General features: G+C 36.3%; 1 protein-coding gene across 3 annotated transcripts in view; it reads right to left on the bottom strand.

Moving 5' to 3' along the window:
• LOC121301016 (PH and SEC7 domain-containing protein 2-like) overlaps positions 1-27,249 on the bottom strand; it is a 117,584-nt gene that overhangs the window by 16,310 nt on the left and 74,025 nt on the right. For all 3 annotated transcript variants that reach the window (XM_041230093.1, XM_041230109.1, XM_041230098.1), the window contains one exon: positions 778-821. In XM_041230093.1, the coding sequence (XP_041086027.1) occupies positions 778-821 (44 nt within the window). The remainder of the gene's footprint in view (positions 1-777; positions 822-27,249) is intronic.

Genomic DNA, 27,249 nt, shown 5'->3' with positions numbered 1-27,249 from the left:
ACTGACCTTCATGTTGCCTCTTTGCATAAATTGCCAGTCGTTTCAAAAGACTGGAACACATCCAGAGTTTAATGGATTTTTTTTATGTATTCATAAGTGATGTAATAACAACTGCCAAACCACTCAGAATTACTGGCTGTTATGAGATCCAAGGGACTGGTGCAGGTTAGAATTAATTTTAGTTTTACTAAAACAGAAACTTTAAAAGAAAGGGAAATTATATATATATATATAATTTAGAACCATATCGAAACAATATCTTTACAATACATGGTTCTATATTGTTGTTCCTGCTTATACCATTATTTAGCATCTGAATACCAGAAACCCTGTCATTTCAGTAGCAGAATCGGTGGTTGAAATTTTTGCCGAATAGTTAGGAATCCTGGTAAACAATGATCTTAGCAGAAATAATGGAGAATGACAGAGAATACAAGGTAAGAAATTAAACAGGTAAAAAATGACATTTTTAAAATGTAGATCATAACAGTAAGTATCAATCTGGTTTTACTACAGTACATGCCACTCAACACAAACTAAAGATAAATATGTTATTGCAATCATAATACAACAAAAAAAATAATAATAGAAAACAACATCAATAACTTAGATATTCCAAAGGTGCATTTGCATAACAAAATAAGTCATCACTTAAGGACCATCATTTTCAAAGTTGCTGTTTCCATTTTCAATATCTTGGAAATATGCATTACAATTTTTTACAAATAATGTTTTTTGTAAATGAACAACAATAATATAAATATAATCTATACTTACATAGCCCATTCCAGCTTTTCATTTTTGATTGAATTGTAGAGGGCCTAAAAAAATAAGAAAAATAACTTATTAATAATAATAATAAATAATAATAATACATTGGTTCTAAATATACACTATTTTATTAATGTAAACGTATATACTCCTTTCACTTAAGATATCTGATTTATCCACAACCTCCTTAGTCAGGACCTTGCCTGCAGTATTTTTCACCAATATGGTCTAATGAAGGTGCAAATCAAAAGTTTGTAAGCTGGTATCCACATGTGTCTAATGAGCAGAAAAGGAATCCAGGCTCTGACACAATACTAATGGGACAAATGTACACAGGTGGAATTACAATTCAAATCTGAGTTAGATCCAGCAATTTTGCACTTTCAGGCATGGGTTTGAAGCGAATCCATGTAAAGACACGTGTTTCCAGTATTCTTTCAGTTATTTACAGTGGCTCTCCCCCCTTGGACTTTTCCACATTTGATTGTGTTACAACATGAAATTAAAATGGATTTAATTAGGAGTTTTTGCAACTGATCAACACAAAAAAGTCCATAATGTCAAAGTGAAAAATAAAATCTACAAATTGTTCTAAATTAATTACAAATACAAAACAGAAAATAATTGATCTGATGTTTCCATGGAACATGCGTGCTGTTAAAGAAAAGATTTTCCACATTAGCAAACTTATGTATAGTACTAAAACACTTGCATTAGTTTAATGCAGCACTTTTAAATACAAGAACACTACATTATTACTGTAGGTTGTAAAAGGTTTACACCTCAATCGTGGTGATCAGCAACCCCCTGCCAGGCCTCCTTGCCAAAATGAAGTAACGGAGTGGTTTGGTTTTAAAGATTATTTCACCAGGTCTCAGGACAAAGGTGGTTATATAATGGTTTAATAAGCATGACACCAATGTGAGCCTTTCAGAAGCACCCCAGTCCCCAAGACATTAAACCATCCAAACTTTAGTAATATCATTTGGAGGCTCATTATGCCAGCTGGACAAAGCTGTCCTGTGTGGGGATACTGTTGCAATAGATTTGATTCCAAGACACATATCTGCAGGCTTTTCTACTGAACACCAGAGCACACACTGTACACAGAGAGTGAGCATAATAAGCTAATTGTGCATCTGCATTCTTGATTTAAAAAATAAATAAAATGATATATCAGGGCTGTCAATTTATCACAGTTAATTGTGGGAGTCTGGAACCAACTCCCCAGTAATGCTGTTGAATCTGACACCCTGGGATCCTTCAAGAAATTGCTTGATGAGATTCTGGGATCAATTAGCTACTAACAAACAGCCAAACGAGAAAGATGGGCCAAATGGCCGCCTCTTGTTTGTAACCTTCCTTATGTTATTATTTCTTGATGTTTCCTTTTTTTAAAGTTATTTTTTGTATCAATACACCGTGCTTTTATCAGCATCTAGTTTGCTTGTGCTCCGGGCCGACTGCTTCCTGATCCCAGTTTTCCCTGTTAACGGAGGGGCGTGGATTGGGGAAGTGCATGCACAAAAATAAAAAATTCTGTCTTGCAATAAATGTCTCTCTCTGTCACAGTTGATGTGAGGCAGTGATATGCGATATAACAAAATAATCATACCGAGCGTAGCATCGCATGTTCAGAATACATGTATTCTTCGCATTGGGGAAATTCGACTACTACTGCAGGTACTTTTTTTTATTTTAAATACACACACACACTAATATATATATATATATAAGTATAAATTTGGTATATTAATGCTGACAGTCTATACATTACCCTGACCTGAAAACATATCAATTCATCTCAACCTGACAAATACTGTGTTGCCAACACAAATAATATAGCCATGTATAATAATTTCTAAGTGTGTATGTTTTATGTATACAGTTTAACGTGGTTTAAATTAAAACACTGAATGTCCCTACCTACAGAATGACACACACACACACACACACTTATATATATATAGGAAACTGATAAGAAAATATACAGCATAATTTGAAATGCATTAAGGCAAGTAACAAACTGACTCCATTGTGATTTAGCAGTTACTTTTCTGTATAACTCTGTAAATAAATATAAAACTATAAAGGGGGCAATGATTAATCCAGAAACATGTATTTTATGCTGGGTTCTTTTTTGATGATGATTATTATATTATTATTATTATTATTATTATTATTAATAATAGCATCTAATCAAACAAACAAATGAGTTGGATGCAGTAACTGTATTGATTAAATATGCGATTAAAACTAAGATTAAATAAGATAAAAAAAACGTAATTGCGATTAATTATATACATATATATACACACACACACATATATACAGCGCCTTGCAAAAGTATTCAGACCCCTGACCAATTCTCTCATATTACTGAATTACAAATGGTATACTGAAATTTTCGTTTTGTTCGATATTTTATTTTAAAACACTTAAACTCAAAATCTATTATTGTAAGGTGACATTGGTTTTATGTTGGGAAATATTTTTAAGAAAAATAAAAAACTGAAATATCTTGCTTGCAGAAGTATTCAACCCCCACACATTAATATTTGGTAGAGCCGCCTTTCGCTGCAGTAACAGCTTTAAGTCTTTTGGGGTAAGTATGTACCTGCTTTGCACACTGTGTCTGAGTGATTTTGGCCCATTCTTCTTGGCAGATTTGCTCCAGGTTGTTCAGGTTGGTTGGACGACGCTTGTGGACCGCAATTTTCAAATAGTGCCAGATTCTCAATGGGGTTGAGATCAGGACTTTGACTGGGCCACTGTAGGACATTCACCTTTTTGTTCTTGAGCCACTCCAATGTTGCTTTGGCCTTGTGCTTGGGATCATTGTCCTGCTGAAAGGTGAATTTCCTCCCACGCTTCAGTTTTTTAGCAGACTGAGGCAGATAGTCTTGCAGTATTTTCCTGTATTTTGCTCCATCCATTCTTCCTTCAATTGTAACAAGATGCCCAGTCCCTGCTGATGAGAAGCATCCCCACAGCATGATGCTGCCACCACCATACTTCACTGTAGGGATGGTATGTCTTGAGGCATAGGCAGTGTTAGGTTTGCGCCACACATAGCGCTTTGAGTTTTGGCCAAAAAGCTCCATCTTGGTCTCATTTGACCAAAATACCTTTTCCCACATCACAGCTGGGTCACTCTCATGCTTTCTGACAAACTCCAGACGTGCTTTCAGATGGTACTTTTTGAGTAACTTCTTTCTTGCCACCCTCCCATACAGGCCAGTGTTATGCAGAGCTCTTGACATGGTTGACTGGTGCACCATTACTCCACTCCCAGCCACTGAACTCTGTAGCTCATTCAAAGTGATTGTTCGCCTCTCTGTGGCTTCTCTCACAAGTCTCTTTCTTGTTTGAGCGTTGAGTTTTGAGGGATGGGCTTTTCTTGGCAGTGCCTGGGTGGTGTGATGCAGCTTCCACTTCCTGATTGTTGATTCAACTGTGCTCACTCGGATATCCAAACACTTGGATATTATTTTGTACCCTTTCCTTAATCTAAGCATTTGTATTACTTTATAGAACGCTAACTTCTGTAGAATGCTCTTTGGTCTTCATTTTCCTTCAGATTCACAGCCTTACCAACGATCCTTCAACAGTGGGGTTTTTATCCAGAAAATGTGACAGCAACTTTAATGGTTCACAGGTGGAGGCCAATGGTAAGGTAATTGTGACCTTGTTAGGGCAATTTCTTTCATTGGTGCAAACTGGGAGCTTCCAAAGCACAGGGGTTGAATACTTATGCAAGCAAGATATTTCAGTTTTTTATTTTTCTTAAAAATATTTCCCAACATAAAACCAATGATACCTTACAATAATTGATTCTGAGTTTCAGTGTTTAAAAATAAAATATCAAACAGAACAAAATTTCAATGTACCATTTGTATTTCAGTAATAGGAAAGAATTGGTCAGGGGTCTGAATACTTTTGCAAGGCACTGTATATATACACACATACACACACACACTGAAAAATGGAGAAAGGCATATCAATGCGATTAAAACCAAGATTAACTAAGATTATTTTTTTTTAATATATATATATATATAATATTATATAAGGTTATAAGATAAATATAATATATATATATATAATATATTTTTTAATTATATTTAATAATTAAAGTCTGGTTAATTAGTTCATTTCTTAGTATTAATCAAGTAAAGAATCATATAATTAAATCATGCAGTTCTATTTTCTCTGCAGCAGTCCAATGATAAGCGAGCGGAGGCAGGACATACATATGTTAGGGTAGGGTGTAAGCATAGTTAAATTTCATGCAATATTGCTAATTATATAGACAGTTAATGAGAATTATATTGAGAACTTCAAAGTAATATTTCAAATTGCTTTTTCCAAATTAAAAAAAGTCAGAAGACAATGGAGACATAGTCGATTTGGTTACGAATCCATTTTCAAGAACTTTCTCAGAAATAATGGAGGTATACACCAGAAATACCTGAACTGACAAAGACACCAATTCTTCAAATAGGGGTAATTTTGTGGAATTACTTTCTCTGATTTCTGACCATGACAGCATGTGAAGCAATCACTTGTCAATAGCCACAGTATTCTTGTGTACCTGTGACAAGATTCTGAATGGCTTCAACTCTTCTGTGCCTCAGGTTCTGCTAGATTCAGAAGTACAAATCAGTCAAGTACATAGCTATGTAAACAACCAATGTTCTGTGAAAATGTGTTAAAATAATAATAAAAATGCTTTTAAAAAGACCAAATTCCCATTGGCTTTTTTTTTTTTTTTTTTTTAGATTCTAAAGATTTTTTTAGTATTACTATGCAGGACAGCCGTTATAATACTGTTACCTTTATTAAAAATGTGCACGGATTAATCTATCGATAAATCAACTTATGTCCATAAATTAATCAATCAAAAACTGTAATCGATTGACAGCCCCAACATATACGTACGTACATACAGAGGTCACGTTAATGCAAAATCTTGCATGCTAGACACAAAATACATCAATTGGGACGGAAAAATATTTTGTTTTGCATTCAAGGGAACGACTACAAAGCTGTCCAGAAGAAAGACGATGGCTGGGTCGCTTGCGGGTGGTGCAAAGTAAATAATAATACAAGTGGTGACCTGCACATTATAACACAGAGGATAATAATAAGTTACATTTTAAATACTTAAAGTTTCTAAGCAAAAATGTTCAAAGAAGGAATTTGTAAAGAAGCACAATTGAGACTGCAGTTGTGCATATAAATGTATAACAATAAAATCAATTTTGTTGAAAATAACTATACCATGGGTGCCCAACCTAAAAAAGCAGTTGACATTGTATTTTTTTCTTCCCTATGTTTTGTGTAAAATAAAGCTGAAAGTAACACGACTAGCTAAAATAAACTTAAAAACTGAATCTTTACACCCTTGCAGATTTTCCAACTTCAAGTCACAAGCAAACAACATCCGTCTGTTTGAAAACCCCTTTGTTGCTGAGGTGGATAATGTCCCTGCTTCTCTTCAAATGGAATTCATTGACATGCAGTGTAACTCAGGTTTAAAGGATATGTTTCATGAGAAGAAATTGGTCGAGTTTTACTTCCTGCTTCCCAATGATCAATTCCAAAATCTGCGCTTGACAGACGACCACCTGCATGATGTACGTTTGAGACAAACTTTGAGAAACTGGTAGCTGAGAAACAACCTCAAAGTTCTCACTAAGTCAGTAAGTGCAGATTTTTCTTTATTCATAATTAGAGAGAGTTATGTGTTTTTTTACTGTTTTTTTCTTCTGTCTTTGGCAATCTTATTCTTGTTCTATCTGACAGGTGCAGAGTGTTGTGTGACATTTTAACTGTGGTTTATTTATTTTATTTCGAAAGAGATAGTCCTGTGCTCAGAAACAAGCATTTGCAATTTAATAACAAGCTAAACACAAATAAATAAATACAGATGACTTTAAATTGGCCGACATTGAAAACTGGAACCTATATTTATGGTTCTTTTAAAATCTTATGAAAATATCTTATTTGTTTGGCCCACACAAGGTTGCCCTTTGGTCTATGTGGCCCACCCATGCAAAAAGGTTGGGCACCCCTGTGCTATACTACTGTTGTCCACCTGGAGATGTATAAGACTTCAAATCAGACTACTATTATGACTACTGGTACCACAAAGAAAAAAAATACTATGACTACAACTGTACAAGCAACACTAATAATAATGATAACAATAAAACAGTTGGATATATAAGGATGTTCAATAACTCAGATCTACAGATTTTAAAAGTCCAGCCTTTATTTTACACCCGAGTTGCCGGAGGTCAGGGTGGTAGCCTTTTATCAAAACAAGACCTGTTTTGTAATGGGACAGCCCATCTCTAGTATGTCCAATAGGAATGCACGGGCGGGGTCATGTGTTTATTTCCAGTCTTTTGGATCACTTCCAAGCCATGTCTGGTGTTGACCGACATTCGGCGACTTCACTCACGTCACTGTGTCCAGCGTGGATGCAGCTTCAGACGTTTCTGGCACCAAACTAGTGTCTGTGACAAAATGGCAAAGCAGATTTTTTTTTACTGTACAGTCAGATGTTGACTGCTTAAGTACAGTAGTCTTCATGAAACACTTAATTGAACACTTCGCCTAAGGAAACACACTTTGGGTGAAACCGTTTTTTTCTCATTATAAACAGGAACTTTGCTTAAAAGAACAGCTTCTTGACACCTATAGTGATTCGTTCAGAACGGATACAGTACGGTTTTGTTACCTAATAACTCATTATCATCAAACTTAAATTCAAATGGTTTATTCAGTCTTTTCAAAAGCGACTTGTCATCGCAACAGTGTCTTGAGGCACACCGATTTGTTTATTAAATCTTTCCAGAACAGCCTTCATATCATTGACTCATTTTGTATTTTGATTTCTACGAGTGCACCTCATTGCTACAAAATGGCACGTAAACAAAAAGGCGAAACGTGCCACTGTTTCTCTTGCTACAAAAAACTTGAAATCAGACACAAGTCGACAAGCAATTTGGTGCTTCCTGTTCTGGTAAGTTGCTTCACCATTCTGTTCAATAATGTGCATGTATTGTTTAGTGCTGCTGCATTTTTTAATGTGTGTAGGGGTGCTGTGTTCATTTAGTTCGACAGTTTACTGACTTTAGCTTGTCTGTTACGTTATTATTATAGTTTATCAATACACTTTTCTATTGCTTTTCTTTTACTTATTCAGTTAATTTCATATTTTGATGTGCATGCATCATGACAAGTATTACATATTTATTGATTAATTCATAGTGTGTATGGTGATCAACTTCGAGAGAACGCTTTGCTTGCTTCCCGAGGGGGGTTCTCTTAGGTTGAGACTACTGAGCTACAGTGACCAAAGCAGTTGCAAGCAGTAGTAATACAGAAAAACACAAAAAAAAAAAAAGTTCCGAATTCTGAATGGTAGATGATGTACCCGTGGTTTGTTTATTGAGATGACAAGAGGCGTGTGTGAAAAAGTTTCTGGGCAAAAAAATGCATACACACATACACACAGAGATGTACAGATTTTCAAGAATGCTAAATAAATAATACACCTAATGTAATCTTAGAATTAGTATCAAAATTATTTCAAACTGCCAGGTGTACCAGGTTATAATATGGTAAGTAATTAATTGACACAAAAATGTATATGGGAAATGAATACATTTAATTTCAATAGCTGAATATATTCAAAGCTTTCACTTGAGAGCTGTTTACTGAAGTAAGTAATATAGTAAGCATTGTTTCTAACCAAGAGCTAATTAAGGTTTTTAAAAACAAAGGAACTCATTATTTATTTACAAACACTGCAGGAATGATTTCAAATTCATGAATTATGTTAGTATTACCATGCTGCCACATCTGCTAAACTACCCAATATGTAACACGATCAGCATTTCACTTAGCAATGCATTACAATATACACCAGGGGACTCTTAACAATGGAAACATTACATTACCCTCCTTCACAAACATCTTTAAAGCCTCTTTACACACTCATTTTACCTCTTCTCTCTTCAGCGTATGTTTTCTTCATTGTAGAGCACAACTGATACTTTAGAAAGCAGTATTTTCATATTTAAAAAACAGATGAACACTATCAATTGCCTAGAAATAAGGTTTCAATGCAGAATGAAATCACACAGAAAAAATAAAATAAATACAAAAACAAACTGCAAATGACTGCTGCAAAGGACTAGCTCAGTTTTAATAAAACCTTGCAGATTCACTGCAGCATACAATAAAATCAAGCTATTGATGATAAACTAGATCACTGGTGCCACTGTTGTTTATACCAGTACTATTACTTACTTAAAAAGTGCATTTTAACAAATCTTGCTATTTCTGACATTTGCATAATCTCACTAGATCTTGCCAGTGCATAATCAATCTTCTGTTCAAATTGACTTGAATACTTTGTGGTATACAACACATTAAATTATCTTTTTTTATTTCAGATATTTGTACAAATTAAATTATTATTATCATTATCATTATTATTCTCCTCCTCTCCTGAAAATATTATAGGTAAAACAGCACTCATTATTGGCCCAAAGATGTTTTAACAAAAAGGATTGAAAAGGAGTAAGATCAATGACTGACCTGGCAGTATACATTGTTTTGTGTTACAGGCATGAATCACAGCCACTTTAAAAAAACAAAATTGACAATCACAAGCTGCGAGGCAGTGCTATTGATGTTTCAAAATATGAAACATTATACACGCTGCCAACCATTACTGCCTACCCTCACGAAAACGAAGTGATGTATTGCTTTTATACTACATTTATAAACCCGATTAATCTTCTCTGGTTTGCAAAGTGAAAATAACAGAAATGCAGTGTTTCTCTACTGTAAAGAATACACAATACATATTGCAGAAAAACTATCATCATACACAAGCATGTTACAAATAGGTATTTAGATTGTACCCTAAACCAACAAGTGGTTATTTTGCAGTCATAAATATGCATGCTATGAAAAAAAAAAAAAATAAATAAATCAATCATCACCTTACAGGAAAATAAGCTTCTAGCTTAATTGAATTATACTGAGGTTACATCAAATATGATAATAAGCTTAAATACCCTGCATGGATTTTTACACAAAATAGGTTTTCACATAATATTTAAAATGACAATTACCAATATCAGTCTGCCTACATAACTGACCTCATTAGAAAGCAGCAAAGTAAAAGGTATTTTTTAGTGTTTACATTCGCAGTAGGTACTTTTTTAAATTTTTTACCTTGCTCTGTTTGTGGTGTCCGGCAGAAAATTCTGAAGAACTGGACACTTTCAAAGACTTGGAACGAAGAGACTGTCGACGGACAGCCTCATCCCTGGCATACTTGACTGAGCCTGGGGGTCGCACACGCATCTTGCTGCTACCCTGGACGCTGTTCACACCAATCATTTCCACAAAACAATTCCAAAGGCTATTGTACAGTCAACTCAATGGAATGCAAAAATCAAACAGCACTCCCTTGTGTGCACTGGACGAGAGGGAAGTCCTCAGCTTCAATGCACTATCACTGTCTCAGCTAGCATCTTCCACTAGTGTTTTGATTCAGCCTCATAGTTCCATGGGAAGGCACACGTCAGTGACTGGGAGTTAAAGAAAAAAATAAAATCACCCCCTCTTATGCACCGAGCCAATGGCAAAGGGCCAGGCAGGCAATTCATTTATAGTCTAAATAGCAACACTATTGCTCGTGATGCCGAGCTGCAAGCCCATTAATGTCTGCAGCATGATGACACAAATAAAAGCTTCGAGCAGCCTGTCACTCACCATAAAGCAGCCAGGCTGAGGCTGAATGATCAAACAGCAGGTGCTGATGAGCTCAGGAGTTGCAGGGTCTTCTAGTGTGTAGCTCAGCTCAAAACAATCTGTTCAGTTAGACAGAATGTCATGTGACTAAAATGATCATGATACAAGAACAAATTCCACACTAGCTTCTGTAACTATGCTAACCAATACTGCACTGTCATTTATGTAAAGCTGTGTTTGCAGTTACCTTCCTTATTTTCCTTTAAGCAAGCTATGTGAAAAAAATATTCTACAATTCCTGCTCTGTGTTAAAATGTTAGTGACCACAAGCCATGTGTTATTTGTCAAGTTTTACATTTGAATGATTCTGCTTTCTTTCATTTTATCACTAAACCTGTACACTTGCAGCCAAGCATCCCGTATGAAGAAAACTGTTTTTGTGTGTGTGTGTGTGTGTGTGTGTGTGTGTGTTTTTTTTTTTTTTTTTTTAAGTGATCAGACTACTTATTGAAGAAATGTAATATTGATAAGAACTAGGATGATTCTGGTACACTGAGAATGCTATTTCAGAGTCAAACCATTCCAACGATCCAACAATTACAGTATCTATCGAAAGCTGCATTCCAGGGTCGTCTTTCTGCAGTCACATTTAACTGAATGTCAAACATCCTTATTGGTTGTTGTACAGAAATATTAAAAGCCACCTAGAAGGTTAAGAAAGCCTCATTAAAGTACAGACATGCCCTTTCCAATGAACTTTAATCCTTGGTATGCTGGAGGTCTCCACTGTGAGAAACAAACAATTTCCTTTTCACATACCCCCGGTTGACATAGGAACTGTCTGGGATACACAAATATTTTTTTGGTGACAAGAAATGTCCGTCTCCCATTTGTTTAACTTGCAAAAAATAATCTTAAACTGGGGACGACGTAAATGAGGTCTGTACCTTAAATAGATAGGTATAAATAAATCATGCCTGTAGCAATAGAAGAATGATTGATATCTGCATTGAAAATGCAGTGTGGGAAGAAAGCCATAGGTTATTACCATAACCCTGGTTCCCTGAAATATAAGTGTAACCATTACGGTATGGGTAAACACCCAATTTGTAATAGTTACATTTTGTGCTTGAAAGGGAATCAATAACGTCACCTCGGGACCTCTCCAAGCAGACCCTGCTAAATTAAAAACCAATTTTGGGCACTTCTAGTGATTTATTTTGCCATGTTATGGAAATGTGTTCGAATGATAAACAGCAGCAGCTCAGCATTTACAGAAAGGTAAGCGAATTAGAGCATGTCATCAGCACCCTTGAGATTATTTTATTAATTTGCATACCAAGATGTTAAGTACCATTACTTACATTACCTAGGATTTAATGAGTCTTTAGGTTAAAAAGTCAACTCCATGAAAATCAAAAAAAAAAAAAAAAGAGCTGACAATACCTTTTAAAAGAACTGCAGTTTTTAATGACTGATTGAGGGGTTAAGTCATACTTCTGTCCACCAAATGGTATTCTGTGTAAAAAATGTTGAATCTCTGGATTGTTCTTGGTTAAAACCTATACTATACTTACATTATCCTTTGTTTAATCATTAAAAGAAGCTAGTAATATTCTATTTAGTCTTTTATACCGTCCTCCAGCATATCGGTCTGGAGGCTGCTTGCCTAGTCTCTATGACAACTAGATAGATAGAGTGTAGACTTTTATTCTTTAAATTGTACTGAATCTGCAAAATTGTTATAAGAGGTAAAAGGGAGTGAGCCTAGCTTGGTAACCATAGCTACACTGATAAGTGAAGCCCACAGGCTCCACCGAGTTTGACTCCCTACAATTGCCAGTTGTAATTCAATATACAGTGGTTTGCAGAAGTATTCACCACCCTGTAAAGTTTTCACATTTTGTTTGCTCTTGAATGTACTCCATAACGCTTTCCAATTAGACTTTACACGTAGAATCTACACAAACTACTCCACATTGATAAAGTTAAGAAGTGCATATAGAATATAAATAAGATTTACAGAGAAAAACATATTAATCTCAGTTGCATAAGTATTCAACCATTTTGCTACTGCAGCCCTAAATCAGCACAGGTGCACATTATTTGTGAAAGGTCACAAAATTTGTGAAATGGTTTGACATGTGTACTCAAAGTGGTTTAACTTGCAGATAATTTCCCTCAGGTATATAAAGACTTTCAAGCTGCAACTCATATAGTGATCCAACAAAGCAACCATGAAGACCAAGGAGCTTTCGAAACAAGTCAGGGATACAGTAGTAGAGAGGCACAGAGAAGGAGAAAGGTACAAGAAAATTTAAAAAGGCACTTATTATCGCTCTCAGCACAGTGAAGTCCATCACTAAGAAGTGGAAGATGCATCATACCACCAAGACACTACCCAGATCAGGTCGCCCTCCCAAACTGAGCAGCCAGGCAAGCAGGAAACTGGTTCGGGATGTCACTCTGAATCCAACAATGACCTTGACAGATCTACAAAGTTGTGTGTTTGAGATGGGAGTCAGTGTGTGTGTTCACCCATCAACAATAAGCCGGTCCCTACACAAGGCTGGCCTGTATGGACAGGTGGCAAGAAAGAAGCCATTACTCAAAAAGCCTCATCTTAAAGTACGTATGGAGTTTGCAAAAAAAGCATGTAGATGATACTGCAGACATGTGGAAAAAAGTTTTGTGGTCAGACGAGACAAAAATTGAACTTCTCGGTCTAAATTCCAAGCATTATGTCTGGCGCAAGCCCAACAGTGCACATCACCGTCAACACCATATCAAGTGACAAGCATGGTGGAGGCAGCATCATGTTATGGTGATGCTTCTCTTCAGCAGGGACTGGGAAGCTTGTCAGGATAGAGGGGAGAATGGATGGTGCAAAGTACAAGACTGAAACTAGGGAGGAAATTCACATTTCAGTAGGACAATGACCCAAAGCACAAAGCCAAAGCCACACTGGAATGGTTGAACAAGAAGAGAATTAATGTTCTTGAGTAACTGAGACAAAGTCCTGACTTCAAACCAATCGAAAATTTATGGCGAGACTTGAAGATTGTAGTCCATCGACAATCCCCAACAAACTTTTCCTGTGAAGAATGGGCAAAAATGACACCATCCTACTGTGCAAAGCTAGTAGAGACCTATCCAAAAAGACTAATAGCATTAATTGCTGCAAAATGTGCTTCTACCAAGTACTGACTTAAGGGGCTGAATATTTATGCAACCAGTAAATTTCATTTTGTACATTTTCTTTGCTGAAATTTAACCTCCTCCTTATATAACAGTGTTCAGATTAACCACTACAGTTTTGAAGAAAAAGAGTTTGTTTGAAAAACTGCGCTTCCTTATGGTTGTAATTCAACAAAATGTGACATTATTGGTAGGGGATCAATACTTCTGCAAACCACTGTAGTTATTGTGAGCAATGGGAGATATTCTAAATTAGGAAATCTTCAAGGGCAACCAAGAGGCTGTCTTTGTTTTAAAGTGAGTTTTAGTCATAGAAAGGAAACTTTCTTACAGAATAGACAAATTATAGACAATTAATGTATTGCTTTCACTTGTTATTGACATTTACACCGAGATTTTGCCTAACCATTATTCCTTACTGAAAATAACATGCTGCATTTTATTTACAAACCTCTGATAAAATGTATAAAAGATATAACAGGTGTTGGGTGTTTGTGACAGAAATACAAATACTGGTTATAAATCTCTCTCTCGACCTGTGAGGGTGCTAAATAGTGAAAGGAAAGGTATCTGGACAGGCTGTCCTGACAGTTCGTTTCCAAGGTCAGGAAGTCGGTCAGCCTGGATGGAAGCGATACTGCAGGTCAATGCAGGAATGCATTGACCTGGAAGGTAAACGGGGTAGCTGCTGCAAGCTATAGACGCAGCTGAAGTCGTCTACCAAGGGATCATGCGGGGTAGCATAAAAGGGGCCAGAGAAACACTAATCTTTTAATTCGCTTGGGGTTTGCACTTTAAACCTGGAAGGCCTGAGAGCTGCAGTAGAAACTGACGAGGAATATTCTTAAGTGTTTGTTTGTTTTGTTTGCTAAACACGTTCCGGAGCTGTTGCTTTTGGGCCAGCACAAGCCGGAACTGTCACCAAATAACCTGTTATCACCCACCACGAGCAGTACTATACGCACCAGTGACTGGTGACCGTGTTTTAGTATTGTGGGGAGGATAACGTTTATTGCTTGGGACTGTAAACCCGTTTGTTTGGCTCTGCGCATTATACACTGTTGTGTATTGCCGGAGTGTTTTTCTTTTGTTGGTCACCAGACCCGGATTACAATTAAAACCACTTTCCTACCAGATTACAATTGTTTGCGATTCCTTCTGCACCGCATCACCTCTACACCTGTTCACAATCACCGGCCAAATTGCCAGTGTTTTATTGTGCAATTGTTTCCTCCCGATCTTGAGCTAGTTTGAGAGAAATTGTAACTAAGAGTGCTAAATTAAAACTTAATTAATTAAAACCATTATACATAAATTATCTTCATTGGGTATCTACAGCCAATACCCCCTACACGTGACATAATACACAATGGCTAATGGTCTTCAAAACTGGGAATAAGGCATTTAGGAGTTTTAGAAATATCAGCTCTAACTTACCTAATTTCAAGGGACACCGTGTTAAATTACAGCAGTACAGCCCTGGTAACACTTCACTCTAAATGTACTACTTGTTGCCTTTTGTTTGTTTAGTAGTTTTGAAACTCTCAGGTGCAGTATTTACATGATGAACTCACATATGGACACTTTTCTATTCCATGTATTTAGGTACACAACAAGTTGCTTCACTTTACAGTAAAATAAGCTGCCAAAATGCACATTGTTATTCACATTTGTTTTTTCTTTAAACATATTTACTGCATTTATTTTAAACACAACAGAAATCCAGTTGATATTTATACAAGCTACAATACGTTTGTTGGGCAATGGAATCTGCTATGTAATGTGCCACTTGGGGATGATACCAGACTGGCTGCACATAAAGTATGTGATATTACAGTTACAGGCATATTTAAATCAACAGCGATCAACACAGCCAGATGGAAGCTGACATTACAAATGTTAGGATTTAATTTAGACTGAGACAGCAGGACTGAAGGCAGCCCTGCTATCTGGCCGAGCCACTGCTGTGCCTTCCATATGTAGACTACATAACGCTACCAGGCCTCACTTGCACAATAACCTTTTCAACATATGTCCAAAGATACTTAATACGGATAAGGTGGTTTAATACCAATCTATGTTAAGTTAATTACATCTGGTAGTTATAAACCTAACCGACACCTGATCTTTTCTAATGTTGAAACTGGTACATTTATGGTGGTGCAGCATTTACTAGCATAAGCATTTTTTAATTTTTACCTCTGGAGACCTTGGTCCAAATACAGCAGGTTACATGCAACATAAGATTGATGGTCCCAGCTCAGTCATTATTATAAAACCACCATACCAGTCAACATTTAACATACTCGTATTGTAAGAGAGGGATAGGACTGAAAAGCAGGGGGGGGGGGGGGGGGGGGGGGGGGGGGGTACTGCCAGGTCCACCGTGCATCACCATTGAAGGACACTAAATTCAAAACATGCTGCAGGGCGACAGAGTCCCTCCTTGGATATAGTGCATGTGCACATGCTACAGCTGGGCAATTCCACAGGAATGTCACCCCAAGAGTTAGTTTTTTAAAATCATCCTATCGCAGAAATGACACACATTTTACAGGGCATTTGGTCTACTTTTAGGATTTATAAAGCATTACCAAAGAAACATTTGGATTATAGGTGAAAACATAAATTTTTTGTCAATAGTCGATAGCCAGTTACAAAACTTGATGGGAAATTGATGGAGTAATTACATTTTTTTCATGTTACTAAAGAATAGATTTATTTAAATATTTCTTTCTAAAGCAGAATGTGTGAGCTTAATGATAAGTGCAAGCTGCTAATTTCATCATCACTCAATTTTATTAAATTTAACAGTGTTTACAGTGACACTGACTCTCAGTACGTCCAACACCGAAAATTCAATTTTTTTTTACTTTGCTCCTGCTTTGAGTTTTGAAATAACTCCATACTATACATTTAATGTACAAATGGTACCCTCAACATATTTAGGAAATATTCGTAAGTCGGCATTAATCTGATTGTAAATGTTTTTTTTTTATTGTTCAGAAAGGTTCTTAATATAGCTTATATATTATACCAAACACATTACCCCTTTGCAGTCTATTTATTCAGCGCCTGTCAGGCGCGTCGGGTCCAATTCATTTTCATATGCGCTGTTTATTTTAAATGTGCTGTTTAAAATTTTTTTCCAAATAAAACAGGTATAAAAGGCACTGAATTGCAAAAGGACACTTAGTACTGTATCTCCAGCCAAGCCCCACCCCTTGTTCGCTGTATTTTTCACATACCTTTTTATAGTGCATACTGATAAATCCTCTCCTGATCACTCGTTTTATCACCAAACTCATCAATAATGCAATCCAAGTCATTATTTTATTACTATAACATCTCAAAAAGCTCTGCACATGTCTGCGATATTCTTTGAGCGCTGGATGAAGAAAAAGCTATCTCCTTTGTTATGTCCGTGTTATCTCTGTAGTGCATGGGGTTATGAGATACGCCCTTTTTTTCGGTTTCATTCAGCTCCTATCGGTCACACTCAGACATTGAACGGTTTTCTTGGCTTTTTCTGGAGAAAAAATGACTAGAGACCTGTGCTTTATGTCTTTGATGCTTTACGTCATCGGACTGGAAAGGGAAAATTGTAATGTCGGACTGCAAAGGGTTAAGGATAATTTAATGGTGATCAGTTGTTTTGTTCCTTGGGACCTCAAAATATTAAACTTTTTGATTAAATCCTCATGTACACCTCCTCATATTTGCCCTGAAACCATCAACAGGCCTCCCAAATGACATATCAGCTTTCACCGAAAGGATAGTCTGCTGTGCGTCAAAGGACTGCATGACTATGATTTGCCCTGACTGCAAGGATGAACTTGATAAGTATACACCTCAACTAAATGAAGTCACATACTCTCAAAGAAGGCCTGTGATGGGTGCAAGATAGTTGTCCAAGTTGATTTTGCCGAAAATGCTACCCTGAAAGATCAGAACGAAATCCATTCAGTTAATTGGAGCCACAATCAAGCCACTCTCTTCACATCATATGCTTGGATTTCCACAGAACCTGAAGGAGAGCATTGTTATCATGTCCGATGATTTGAACAATACCAAACTAAGTGTGTACATCTTCGTGACCCATTAAATTGAATCACTTAAGAACAAATACCCTGCAATCAAAGAAATTAAGATCTTTTCAGATGGGGCTAGCTCCCAATTCAAACAGCGGTTCATCTTCTCAAACCTGTATTTGTGGGTGAAGTTCAGCTTCAAAGTGAGCTGGCATTTTTTCGCAACATCTCATGACAAAGGGGTTGTTCACGGGATTGGAGGAACAGTGAAAATATCAGTTTGGCGCTATGTTTGTAGTGGAAAGGGTCAAACAACAACACCACTTGCCTTCTACAGAGCAGCTAAGGAGAGAAATACAGGAATAAATATTCTGTACATCTCAACAGAGCAAATTGAAAAGGAAAGGAATATGAATGAGTCTCACTGGAAAGTACCATGGTAATTCCAAATACTAAAAAAATTCACAGCATTCGACCAAAAGTATACTTTGGTTGTAGCTGAAACGTATGACTCCAGTCATTTCATGGAGGTGCCAATTATGGACAAAGATCTGGATGAGACGCTTGATGAGTCCAACAGTCAGCCAAATCAAGAAGATATCTCTTGCAAAGAAGTCTTGGTAGGGGATTAGGTTCTAGTGAAGTATGATGGCAACATATTTCCAGGGGTTGTCACCGAGCTGAGTAAAGAGGATGGTCAACACATCTACAAAGTCAATCCCATGTGCCCATCTGGAACAAAATGGAAATGGCCAGATACTCCTGACCAAATTATATACTTCCAAAAGGATATAATTAGGAAGATTGAAACTCCAGCAGTTGCAGGAAATAGGGGAAGTTCACTTTCACCACACCATTCTAGGCTCTAGATTAGCAGGTCACATTAGGGTGTACTGCACTTCAGGAGTACGTCAGGTTACTACAGTGTTCATGAATCCTCCATGTAATATACTGTATGTCAGAATGAAAGTTAATTTTGGGCATTTAAATACATCTTGTGAGTTTTCATTTCTAGCTACACATTGCTTTAGTTACACCTCATTTCAAACTCTGAAAGTAAATAAGGATTATTACTGTATTACTTGCACTTATCGATAAGAGTATCCACTGTAGCTGTACAAAAGGCTTAACACATATAATCAATCAGTTGAAATAGTTTTAAAAAGTAACCCTTCCATTGACAGCTTAGGAGAATTTATGATATTTGGAATTTTTTTTTATTAAAATAGTATTTCCATGTCCAACGCTAAGAAACTGTACATCCGACACTGAAGAAAAACATTTCTATTTCAGAACAAATGCATGTCATTTGAAATTCTTAATATACAATTCATTACTTTAAGTCTTACCTAAAAGATAAACAGAGTTTATTATCAGTGTCTTCCTAATTCAGAGCGATCTGAAAGTTTCTGTACCAATGCTGGAAAAATACATTTCTCTGAGTACGTCCAACACCTAGTGTTTTTAGCCCCCACTGGAGTGGATATTTAGTATTTGACAATTTTGACATGATGAAACAACTATACTAATAGAGGCATATATCATACCATAAAAGAAACCTAGCAAGTTGTGTCAGTATAGATGCCACAGGTCTGCAAAGTGTCCAAAATGTACATCTGACACCGTGGAATTGCCCAGCTATTAAAGTTGCCTTGCCTAACATTAAAGCCAGTATTTGTACCTTGTTTAATACTTCTGAAATTTCTAGAGCAAATAACTAAAATGCAAAAACATAGAGGCTAAAAGGTTCAACAAAGCATTTATTTTTGTTGTTTCTTATGCAGTTAATATGCCCTCGCCTTTCCTTGCTGTTGACTTGTGCAGTCATTCAAAAAACAGTGCAATCCTCCACTGAAATGAGCAATTACCTCTATTAGTATAATGAATAGAATATTCAATCTCTGGCCCTGTGTCTAAATAATACTTCTTGGCTCCACATCAGAACATTAATAAAACTAAGACAAACACAGTAATGAAATGACAAATTTAGTGCCCTTGCCAAGACACTACATTTTGCTACCATGGAGCACAATCAGGTGCTACAGCATGTCTTGAAAAACATGAAATTCACAGCATGACAAAATACAGCTATTTCTAAATATATATCCTAATATACATATTTGTTAAACAGCCCTTCATTAAGAAATAGCAAACTAACAGAAGTAAATAAATATTTTGCAATAGACAATAATAACCATTGAACTTGCTTTTAACAATAAACCACAGAAAAGATATATATTGAGGACTGCAACAGATTTGGGTGGATACTACATCCATGTCCCATCTCCCATACTAATTCACTGCAAATGGAAACAGTGTAATCCACATCAAGTGACTGCAAATGGTGAATGTTTAGTACAGTAGAGAAAGAATCTTAAGAATCTCAAAAATAATTTAACCTTGCCAGTGGATTTTCTTTCAAGAAACTATGACACTTCTTAGACACTACATGGTTAAATTTAACCCCGTCTATCTAGCTTTGATTTCTGATTAACCCTTTAAGGTACACAAAGGATTGAGCGCTTGTTGTTCAAATGGTTTCTTCTTAAAATACATTAGAGTGACTCAAGAATCACAAGGAAACTGACAATTTAGATAACCATATTCAACCTGCCAGTAAATGTTAAACCCAGTTTCGTGCACCTCATTGCAAAAATAAGAAAGTCATCATCATTTTATTTGTGGGACACTTGTCCCTTGTACCTTAAAAAGGTTAAGATGTTTTAAATGTAACATTGATTTACATGCATTAAATCTTTTTCAGCACCCCTGTAGCAGGTAGATGTGAAAATAGCAGTATGGTGGCCCACAAAAAAAAAAAAATAAAAACCCACAAACATTGCGGGATTGACAATGACTGAATACGTAAGAAAATTTAATTAGATTAAACAAGTCAGTCTAACAGATTTATTTCCACCGATACATGTTAGTGAACAGACTGGCTATTTAGACACACGCAGACCGGCTATTTAGACACACGCAGACCGGCTATTTAGACACACCCAGACCGGCTATTTAGACACACCCAGACCGGCTATTTAGACACACCCAGACCGGCTATTTAGACACACCCAGACCGGCTATTTAGACACACGCAGACCGGCTATTTAGACACACGCAGACCGGCTATTTAGACACACGCAGACCGGCTATTTAGACACACGCAGACCGGCTATTTAGACACACCCAGACCGGCTATTTAGACACACGCAGACCGGCTATTTAGACACACACAGACCGGCTATTTAGACACACACAGACCGGCTATTTAGACACACACAGACCGGCTATTTAGACACACACAGACTGGCTATTTAGACACACACAGACCGGCTATTTAGATGGCTGTTGCCGCCAGAAGCTAAGAAGGATAGAAAAGTGGTTATTACATATTATTACATATTTCTGAACTTTCATTATTCTTTTACTCCTTGCGTTCCTTTACTGTTATTTGACTTCATCAAAAACCTGTCACTTGGGACACCCTCTTATATTAACCACATAACTGTCAAGGCAAGCTGATGGATACTTCAAATTAGGAAGGAAATTTCACATTTAACACATCTTCAAATATTTCAGGAGGAGTGATGCATTATAAAACAAACAGTTGGAGTTGCATGCATTCAACAAACCTTTGAAGCATTTTGTTCAGTAAGGTTCGCTCGCCAATGCCAAGTCACATGATGCCGCATAACCCAGTGTCTCAAGTAAAAGGCATCACTAAAATGTAACAGAATACAGAACTATATACAATATTTTAAATTATTATATAAAATTGACAATTGCACTGTGTACGTTGTATCATTATCTTGTGTCATTCATACACAATATTAAGCAATTTTACATTTTCTAGGTAGACTAGAATGTAGCCTATAATTTAAATATGCTACACCTTTTTTTTTTTTTTTTTTTTTTTTTTTTTTTTATTTATCTCCCTTATTAAAATCGTAGTATACTGCAAGTATGCCCGGGTCAAAATATTATGGTTTTACTATTAGTGCTGTTATGCTATACTATTTTACATTTAGTATACCAATATTTTTATGAAGGTTGTTACATATTGCCCAGCAGTTATTTATTTACCTATTTATTTATGTATTTATTTGTCGCCAATTTTTTACCCCGGTTTTTCTCCCCAATTTTGTTTGCCCAATTATTATCTGTATCCTCGGCTCACCGCTCACAACCCCCCTGCCGGCTCGGGAAACGGCCGCTGGAACATGTGTCCTCCGAGATGTCATTTTTCGCACTGCGGATCCACAGCGAGGCCACCAGACCTATAGTGCCGGAGGACAACACAGATCTGGTGGCTCCACTGCAGAATCACAGGCACCCTATCAACCACAGGGGTCGCTGGTGTGTGGTGAACCATGGATTCCTCTGTTGAACTACGCTCTCCCTACCCGGGCGGTGCTCGGCCAATTGTGCGCCGTCCCCTAGGAACCCCCGGTCACGGTCGGCTGTGACATGGATTCAAACCTGAGATCTCCAGGATATAGGGCGCATCCTGCACTTCACGCGGAGCACAGTATTTATTTATTTATTTATTTTTAAAGCCATAGACAAGTTGAATAACGTAATATAGACAATTTAATGTTCATGTGACCGTAAATGATGCACAGTGGTGGTGGGCTTCTTTTGCAAGTCCAGTTGGCTTTTTTCCCCTCAGAGATCTGGCAACCCTGCTCTTGCGCCACTTCACTTGCTAGCTACCGGTATCACTTGGGCAGTGCTTAATTTGTAAAGAAAAAGGTGCCAGGCGCAAGCAATGACAATAATACCGACCTTAAGAAGTGCATATTCAAAATCAGAACACGTTTATTTGAAAGAGTACTGTATGTACTAGTGTTAGATGTTTACAATCACATATTCTACGTTATAAAAGTAGGAGTAGTACGTGCAGAGAAATTAAAAGCAACCGCAGGGCAAATTAAAAAAAATATATAAATTTAAAAAAAGCCTGTGTACATGTTTTGTTATGGTTTTGCATTTGAATGGTTTAAAAAACAAACAAATTAAAAGGCATTCAGAGGACTCCAGAAGAAAAAAAAATAAAAAATACTCACCCCAACACGAACATTGTTTTGACTCACAGTCTGCACTATTGTCAGCGATGTGTATGCAACAGAAGATGCTGATAGATTAAAAAAACTTAGGCTAGGTAGTTGTTATCTTAGTATGTATGTTTTTATTCTTTATTCATTAAATTATATTAATTGAAAAAGGCAAGAGAGAACCAGATCATTATAATTTTTATTGTTTTAGTTTAATATAATATAGCAGGCTAATGTTCCTATTGAAGTAGGCTACAATAGTTTCTCATTAAAAAGCTGTTAGTTGAAATTAATGATGTTCAGCTTTCATATTTTGTTGTGTACTAGTCATTTAATCAAATCAAATAGTGTAAGAAGTTGCTTGTATCATTCATGATGTTTTTCAAATCAAGTAAGCTTATTTGTGCATAAAATACTTGAAAGGCACTCAAGCTGAAATCGTAAAGTAATTTAAAAGTAAGCTACAAACGTGGCAGTGACTGTCTCTCTTTAGCGCACTCAAGAACATGCAGACTTAATACAACTGGGTTGAGAATTTAAAAAGAAAGCATTTCATGAGATTTTTAACTACAGGTGCAGGCGCTATAACTCTGCATGCCCAAAGGTTCCGGGTCTGAGCCCCGGCAAGCTCCGGCACAAATTAAGAACTACACTTGGGGGGAAAACAACTACCTATAAGTTATTCTGAGCAGATAATACTGTAATGACTACTGCAGAATGTAGTGTCTAGTTGTTGCATTGTTTTCTCCAAAGTTCTCAGGGAGATCTTACAAAGTGCCTTTTTATTAAATTAAAATAACATATTTAGGCTTTTACTTACATTGTCATTAATTATTAATGAAAACATTAAATCTGTTACAGTTCAGCTTGTGTTGAAAAGAAACTACTAAAAACCCTACATTTATTTTCTTTAATTTACAATGTTCCTCGTTTGTTTCTATAACATTGTGCTAATTTGTTCCCTTTTTTCTGAAATTGCTTTGATTAGAAAGGTTTTTTTTTTTTTTGTATTTTTTCATGCATTTCTAGCTTCATCGTTGCTGTTAATGTATCAAACACTTGTGGTTATAAAAAAAACAAACTAACTAACAAATTACAGATTTTTAAAACCAAAAAAAGTCAGGAAAAATTCAAATCTGAAAATTCAAAATAATAAAACGGATTTCATAGGGCCCTACAGTCTGTTAAAGTACAACTTCAGTTCCAGACAATGACCTTTAAGTTGGGATAGTTATGAAAACCAACCTCTGTAATTAAACAATGACATTTTCTATTTGTATTCAACTGATTTATTTGGCTTTACACTATTTACTTTACACCAACACTGTTGTAGCAGTGACGGCTTTTACAACATCTACATTATTTATTTTTAATATTCTATCGACTTGTATTAACAGAAAGTCAAAGGGGATCAAGTGATGCCTGGGCCATGAGATCAGTTTTCCAGCTTCAATGTGTTTAAGCGATAAGGATCAGGAGCCCACTGAATAGTCAAGGCATTTGTTTACATTATTATCACTATTTTTCAAAAACCACTCGCCATGCACCATATATTCTTTGAGAAATTACCTCTCAATATTATTCTCGCAGACCCTCTTATTGTCACGCTTTGTGCAACCTGTCAAATGCTGCTTGGCTGGGCTTTACTAAGTAACCACAGGATATAATTAATTTCCAACGCAACTAACAACCAATAATCATCTCGGCTGATAAACTGACATTTTGTGCAGCCTGTCAAATGCTGCGTGGGCGGTCACGGAATACAGACTCTGTTTCAAAACACCAACGACACCAAATGTTTCTTCTTTAAGTCAGTCTTATACATATGCACACAATTCATGCCTTTTTTTAGATAATGACACAAACCGCTTTGTTCCAGTTAATGATACACAATGTATTTGTCTTGTAGTAAACTATATGCATGTGTTTAAATGTAAATAACGACTAAATGTACATTATTAAAACACTGCTCTTTAATTCACTGTTAGTTTTCTTTCTTTTTTCCCCTCGCAATGTGCAGTAATAGGAAAACGTGAAACCCGGTTTATATCATGACCCGGTTTATATGCATAAAGCAGGTTCATACATTTTAGATATTTTTATTTAATAAAATATCTGCTTATGGCACTGCGTGACAAGTAGCGTCACAGCCAAGGCTGGTGAGTGACAGGAAGCACACCCAGAGGCGGAAAGCTGCAGTTTTACCACTTTTAATTAACAATACAGAAACACTTCAAAAACAACACAGCAAAAACAGCACTCAAGCTGAGCTATCATGGTGCTTGGACTGCTAGCATGCCCTGCAGCACTCAGACTCCCTCTCAACTAACCAAACAAAGGATCTGACTCCCTTTATATAGCATGTGGCTGGTCATAATTGATCCTCAATTAATCAATTAAGCTCCAGCCACATTCTGCACAAGGGTTTCCAATTAACCCCATCCCTGCCAAACAAATACAAAAATAACAAAACAGAGACACACAATTTATACGGGTAGGGATAAAAAGAAGAAAAAAAAAATAAACTGGCCTAACTGAACAGAACATCTGTAGTTGTAGATGAATTCTAGTGGTTAGCAGGTGTCAGTTTTCATTTCTCATTTAAAATGTTCTGTTCAATCTTTTCAAATGCATTCCTGCAACCTTTGTAGTTTTCCTAGTTCTATTTACCAAAATATTGCAAGTACAAAAGCTAACCAGGTGTAGAAAATGGTTTTACTCTCAGAAAATTTGAGCCTTTATTTATAATTGAGGAAAAATAAAATTAAACCTAAAGATTTTATATTGAGATTGTACAGTTTATGCTTATTCTTTACATTTATAATATTGAATATAGGAACACAGTTTAAAGTATGAATTATCCCACAACATGAAGCATTATTCATTGTTTACAACTCTGTTTCTAGCGTACCAGATGAGCACATTTGTGAAACTACTCATGTATGCGCACAATGCATGGGTTGCGCGTTATACTCTAAACCACGGGTCTCCAACCCCGCTCCTGGGGAGCTACAGGGTCTTCTGGTTTAGTTTCAGCCAAGCTCTCAGTTACTTTATTTCACCAATTAATGGCTCAATTGGTCAAGATTAACAGGTGTTCCAGATCTTTAGCAATTGATGATGTAAAGACACCTAGAAAACCTGCAGGACTGGGGCTCACCAGAACTAGGGCTGGAGATCCCTGCTCTAAACATTACAGGAAATATTAAAATAAAGTTGCATGTAAAACTGCCATCTTTAAACGCTCAAAGATGCTTCATCTGCCAGCCTTCATCTTATAACATCAAAGTTTTACAATTGGTTTGGGATGAGCCATTTCAATGCCAGAGTATAAAATCGAACCACGTTAAACCTCAGAACGTGTTCCAGCCTGATACGACAATGGCTACCACTACAACTGAGCTTACAGATGAGGGTAAAGACATACCCATTAAGTGACTGACACTTAATTTCCCATGCAGACATTAACCTTTACTGGCTAACATGCTGTACAACCCCAACATGGCTAGCAAATTACAATTTGTAACTCGATCAGATCCCCAAATGGGATATGTGATACAACCTCCTCATAGTTACTGTTGAATATTTAACAGTGGTAACATTTTTTCCATGCATACCACAGTTTGGCAAATGCTTTCAAAACCTGACCCCAATTGTTTTGAACATGATCTTTTGTCTCACTCATAGTGGATCAAGTCTTGATGGTGGAATCAGATTTTTTTTTAGAATAATCTGATTAGATCTGTTTAGAATAAACAGGCTTTGCTTTAAGGCAACATTTAGGAAGCCATATGAAAAGAAACTCCAAAGCAATGACCAGACCAGTATTTGGACAGTTTGAACAACTACAAGGTCAATTCATCGAAATATCACAAAATAACATTTTAAACCTGTCAGCTTGGTAAGTAGAATTACAAACTGTATTTACAGTGCTTACTCGTTCATTCACCCCCAGTTTTGCAAAGCCCCTCTTACAGATTAATGAGCTACAGAGAATGGGCTGATCATCAAGCTGTAATGAATGTGGTAAAAATTATATAGTAAATATAGATGGAGTACAAAACAAACAGCAAACTAACATTTCTGAAAAATAAACACATCTCCACTTCCCTGATGAACGTAGTTTCAAACTATGCTTTACTTAAGCAGCTCACTAGTTGCAGAAGGCAGTAATAATTTTTTGTTTAGTTTAATTAAAATAATCATGACAGGAATATTTTAGGTAACAATTGTAATATTTTCCACATATAGCCTTCCCATATTGGCAATATATGCTAGTTTTAAAATATATCAATTGGAAAAAATATATAATTTATATATGTCTAATATATATTTTTTATAAATCTAATTTCATATGTTAAGTTCAGAAAGACGAAAACATTTCATAATTTACAGGAATCATGCCGATTTAA

This window comes from Polyodon spathula, chromosome 2, assembly GCF_017654505.1.
Source record: "Polyodon spathula isolate WHYD16114869_AA chromosome 2, ASM1765450v1, whole genome shotgun sequence".
Classification (NCBI taxonomy): Eukaryota; Metazoa; Chordata; class Actinopteri; order Acipenseriformes; family Polyodontidae; genus Polyodon; species Polyodon spathula.
Note: the sequence above shows the minus strand (reverse complement) of the source record. Positions and strands in the feature narration are given on the sequence as shown.